Source organism: Caenorhabditis briggsae, assembly GCF_000004555.2.
Source record: "Caenorhabditis briggsae complete genome, chrIII, whole genome shotgun sequence".
Lineage (NCBI taxonomy): Eukaryota > Metazoa > Nematoda > Chromadorea > Rhabditida > Rhabditidae > Caenorhabditis > Caenorhabditis briggsae.
Genome location: NC_013490.2, coordinates 12,748,405 through 12,753,949, shown reverse-complemented (window position 1 = coordinate 12,753,949; position 5,545 = coordinate 12,748,405). Strand labels below are relative to the sequence as shown.

The 5,545-nt window shown below is 34.6% G+C and overlaps 1 protein-coding gene across 1 annotated transcript in view; it reads left to right on the top strand.

Moving 5' to 3' along the window:
• Positions 1-711: 711 nt before the first annotated feature.
• CBG12307 overlaps positions 712-5,545 on the top strand; it is a gene marked incomplete at both ends in the record, with an annotated part of 7,024 nt that continues 2,190 nt past the window's right edge. Inside the window, 4 exons of the mRNA XM_045244552.1 lie at positions 712-741; positions 981-1,097; positions 1,825-2,229; positions 4,459-4,651. Coding sequence (XP_045094823.1) covers positions 712-741; positions 981-1,097; positions 1,825-2,229; positions 4,459-4,651 — 745 coding nt within the window. The remainder of the gene's footprint in view (positions 742-980; positions 1,098-1,824; positions 2,230-4,458; positions 4,652-5,545) is intronic.

Below are 5,545 nucleotides of genomic sequence, written 5' to 3'. Positions count from 1 at the left end.
CGCTCGGCGGCTAACAGCGTTCCAATTTGGGACAGTTCGACAGTGCACAGTTCGAATTAGAACAGTTCGATTTTGTCCTTGTTCTGTTTTGATACTTGTTCGAGAAAGACACTGTTCTCATTTGAATCAGTTCGACTTTAGGTCTGTTCGATTTTGAAAACGTTCGAATTCGTCGTACCCCCAAAATTATTTTTTCTACCGTAGTTTAAAGGAGCATAGTTAAAATTTGTATATTGAGTATCGACGCGAAACAAAATTTTCCTGCATTTCAAAGGTTTTTAGCGAATTTTTAGGTTGAAAATTATTTTTTTTTAGTTACGAATTTTTATTTTTTCAACTTTCCGACACATTTTTCGCCTGGATTTCCCTCAAAAAAGGCTAAAAATCAATTTTTTACGAAAAATACGTACCTTAAAGGCCCATAACTTACAATAGTCTAAGTGGTCCCGCAGCGCTCATCTTTTGTATGCGTTTTGTACTCCTCTCGGACAAGACTGTTTTTATTAATTTTTATAGATTTTCGGTCGATTTTCATCAGAATTTCTTGATTTCTTCCGATTTTCTTCAGTTTTTTCCCTTTTTATGAGATGGCCGTGGCCTAGAAATCCCCTTTTTCTCTTCCACCGGCCGGTGACTTGGCATGCAGCCAATTTAATAAAAAACAACGAAAAATAGGTTTTTCTCAATTTTTTTGCAATTTTCAGGTATAAAATGGATGCGGATAGTTTAGACGAGTCGTCAGTTAGAAGATCTTATAGGTAATTTTTGAAAAAATCAATTTTTAAATAAAAATTCTGATTTTTCAGATTAAAAGACAAGCCAGCTCGAGAATATGCGTACAAAAATTTTCTAAGGGTATGGGAATTGAAAAATTTGAATTTTTGGACCAAAATTGATGAATTCGCGATTTTTGGAGCAGAAAATTCATAATTTTTGGATTTTTTCTAAAAAATCATTTTCCGAATTTTTGAATTTTTCAGAAAGACTACATTCCGCCGGCAGTGGTAAAAGTCAATCAGAAGTACGACGAATTGTTCTCCAGTGTCGTTTCAAACGCATTTATGATGGATATTCAAAAAACGCCTGATCAGTACTATGTTAGTGGAGTTTTTACCAGAAAAAATGGATTTTTAGCTAGAAAATTGCTGAAAAATCGCTGAAAAACGACAGGAATTGGTCCAAAAATGTCCAAAATGACCCAAAAACGATCGAAAATGGCTAAAAATTTATCTAAAATGGTCCAAACTGGTCTAAAAACACTGCAAATTATCAAGGCTAAAAATCTGGAAAATAGGTTCAAAAATTGATCAAAATTGCTCCAAAATGCCGAAAAATCGCATAAAATTGCTGAAAATTGCTGAAAATAGCTGAAAATAGGTCAAAAATTTGCTAACAATGCTTCAAAAATCAAATTTCAAAAAAATTTTGAAATTTAGGCCTCAAAAATGCCATTTTTTCCTATTTTTAAAGCTGAAAATCCTCTTAAAATAGCTCGAAACTGCGCAAACAGGCTTAGAACAGGTACAAAATGCACTAAAAATGTGTCGAAACCACCCTTAAAATTGCTGAAAATAGTATAAAAATGGTCCAAAACGGCTCAAAATAGCTCGAAAATGGTCTAAAAATGCTTTTTAATTGTCAAAAATGGAATTTTCAGCCATAATTTTGACATTTTGGACCTCAAAATGTGCTTTTGGACCCTTTTTCGCCTTCAAAATCTCTATATCTGACCATTAAATTTCCAAAAATTCGATTTTTTGGACCCTAAAATTGCCTTTTTTTTTGGACTCTAAAATTTTGGACCCTAAAATCGCCATTTTTTAGGCAGAAAAAGCCGCTCAACAGCTCCAAAACCCCCCAGAATCGGATTCAGATTCAGAAGACGTCATTCAACTGGACGACTCTTCTGAAGACGTCATCGAAGTCGACGTCCTGGAATCGCGGCTTACAGATATCAAAAAACAACTAAAGGAGACGAAAAAATCAGTGAAAGCCATCCGAAGAAAACAGAGATATGCCGAGAAGGCGGCGGCGAGAATCGCGGCGGATCTTCTCAAATTTTCCAAAAAATCCGTTGTTAAAGAACTGAAAATGAGGAATTCTGAATCGACGTCATCGTCGACGTCGTCAGACATTGAGATTCTGGAAACGGTGCCAATGGAACATCCGTGTAGTTGTGGACAAGTTTTCGAGGATCATATGGAGTGTCATAGACACATTTTTGAGGAGGTTAGGGGTGGAATTTCGGGGAAAAATTGACAAAAAAATTCGTGGAAAATCGTTAAAACGGGGACAAATTGGCTGAAAAAACTGAAAAAATCGTTAAAATTGACTTAAAATTGGCCAAAAATGGTCCAAATTGGTCAAGTAGGCTCATGGAAGCCTAGAATCCCGAATTGTCGAAAAGTTAGGCCATGACATTTATATATTTTGGAGAGCCCTTGTTTTGAGAAATCCATACCACTTTTTAGATTCCAAAAATCTCTATTTTGAAGCGACTTACAGCCATTTGAACCGATATGGCCTAGTTTTGGGTTTCTAGGCCATCAATTTCAAATGGCTGTAGCTCACTTCAAAGTAGAGATTTTTGAATTCTGAAAACTGGAATGGATTTCCCAAACACGAGCTTTCCAAACATAATCATTATGGTGGCCTAACTTTTTCGAAAAATTGGATATCTAGGCCATCAACCTTAAATAGCTGTAACTTGGGCGAAAATTGTCCGAAATTGGCTTAAACCTGATAGAATATGCCCTAATAATACAAATACTTAAAACTTTCCATTTTTGCAACCTTGATGGGTGGCCTAGAAATCCAAATTTTGCAAAAGTTAGGCCATGGTATTTATATATTTTGGAAAGCTCTTGTTTTGAGAAATCCATATCACTTTTTAGATTCAAAAAATCTCTATTTTGGAGTTAGAGTCATTTGAACTAGCGAGTTAGAGTCATTTGAACCAATATGGCCTAGTTTTGGGTTTCTAGGCCACCATGTTCAAATGACTGTAACTCGCTTCGAAAGAGAGATATTTGAATTTTTAAGACTGATACGAATTCCTCAAAACAAGGGCTTTCCAAAAAGTATAAATACCATGGCCTAACTTTTTCAAAAATTTGGGTTTCTAGACTCTATAAAAAATCTAAATTTTAATGTCAAAATAATGAAAAAATAGAACATTGAACCCAAAAAATAGACTCCAATAAACTGGAAAATTCGAAATGTTTCTAAATTGTTCCTAATCGAAAAATACGCTTATTTTCCTGAAAAAAAAACAGAAATCTAATTGTTGCTGTGAAAAATTCGACAAAATTTCCAGAAAATTGCAATTTTAAATCGCAAAAATGTATTTTTAGGTGCCAAAAAAATAACGGAAAAATCGACAAAAAAACTGAAAATTTTTGAGAAATTTGAACCAAAAATCCGCAATTTTTTAAAAATTCAAATTATAAAAAATCGGACGAAAAACTGGAAATTCTGAAATTTGGGCTCTAAAAATCCGAGATTTTAAGTCTGAAAACGAAAATTTGTTGTAAAAACTTGGATTTTTATCGACCGAAAAAATTGAAAAATTCGAGTATTTCAAACTGGAAACCGGAAAAAAACACCGAAATTCCTAAAAAAATAAAAATCCAATAATTCTGAAAACCCTCAATTTTTGAGCCTAAAAAATGGAAATTTTCAAAAAAAAATTCGAAATCGTTATCACTGGTTTTATGATAAAAAACTGTCTCCGAAATGTCAGTTTCAATGAGAGACAGAGAGAAAAGGGGGCGGAGCCTATCGAAAAATCGCAAAAATTACTCGGAAAATCGAGATTTTAAGCTTAAAAATTTCGTGAAAAATGCTTAAAAAATGGTTGAAAATTGTTGAAAATTGCTTAAAATAATGGAAAATCAGGCTAAAAATCACACAAAATGGCTGAAAATTGCTGAAAATTAAGCCATAATGGTTTTAAAATGGTCTAAAATTGATTTTGAAGAATAAAAATGTTCAAAAAGTCATAAATTCAAAAATTCCAAACATTCAAAAAATTCAAATTTTTAAAAATTCAAAAATCCAAAAAATCAGGATTTCAAAGAAATCAAAAATTCAGAAAATTCAAAAATTCTAGTATTCAGATAAGTCGAAAATTCCAAAAATTAAAAAATCCAAAAACTCCGGAAATTAAAAAAAAATTTCAAAATTTTAAAAATTACAAAATCCGAAAATTCGAAATTTCAAAATTTCAAAAATTCCAAAAATTCAAAATTTCAGAAAATTCAAAATTCCAGAAATTAGGAAAATCTGAAAATTTCAAAATTTCAAAAACCACTTAAAATGTCTGAAAATCGCTTTAAAATGCCAAATTATCTATTGATTTCCCCCATGCATTGCAAATAAATATATTATTATTATTATTAAAATAGCTAAAATAACCCCAAAATCTCTCAAAACCCTTAAACTCGAATTTCCTTCCAGCACGCCGACAACGACGTCACCGGCGACTGCGTCCACTGTGGTCATCGTCGAGAGCAGATTTTCGCTGGAAACGGATGTTATATTTGCTATAAATTCGCTCCAAATCTCGACGAACACTTGGCTGGACACTATAGGAATTGCACGGCAAAACACGCGGTTATGGAGTGCAGATTTTGTCCGAAACAGTTTAAAAGTGAGCGTTTTGGGGGGGGGGGGGGGGTTAAAATTGGTTGAAAATGGTGTAAAATTACCAAAAAATGACGAAAAAACGATCGAAATTAAGGCTTCCATTCGGTCGGGAAGTTTAGCCGACCGACCGACCACCGACCTCGCCGCCCGACAGCCGACCGAACTGACCGATCGGTCGGCGCGCCGCCCGTTTTCGTGCATTTGCGCGTCAACGTGTTTGCATACGCTGCATTGTATTTTACGACAAACTACTCACTAAAAGCCTCGTTTGTCGTAAAATAAAGTGCTTCGTACGCAAAAAATCGTGTTTTTATGCGCAAAGGCACGAAATCGGTCAGCTCGGTCGGCTGTCGGTCGGCTGGGTCGGTGGTCGGTCGGCGGTCGGCGATTTTCGACCGACCGAAACAAAAGCCTTAATCGAAATGACCTAAAAATAGCCAAAAATGGTCCAAAAACGATAGAAATGGCCCTCGGAGGTTGATGGCCTAGAAACCCATTTTTTTAAAAAGTTAGGCCATGGTACTTATATTTTTTGGGAAGCTCTTGTTTCAAGGAGTTCATTAAAGTTTTCAGATTTTAAAAATCTCCACTTTGAAGCGAGTTACAGCCTTTTGAATCAATATGGCCTAGTTTTGGTTTTCTAGGCCACCAAGTGCAAATGGCTGTAACTCGCTTCAAAATGAAAATGTCTAAAAACTGAAAACTGATATGGATTTCTCAAAACGAGAGCTTTTTAAAAAATATAAATACCATGGCCTAACTTTTTCGAAAATTTGGATTTCTAGGCCACCAACTTTATCTAACTGTAACGTGGCCGAAAATCATCCAAAATGACCTTGAAATAGCTCAAAGTAGCTTAAACATGGTAGAATACGCCCTAACAAAACAAAAAAACCTA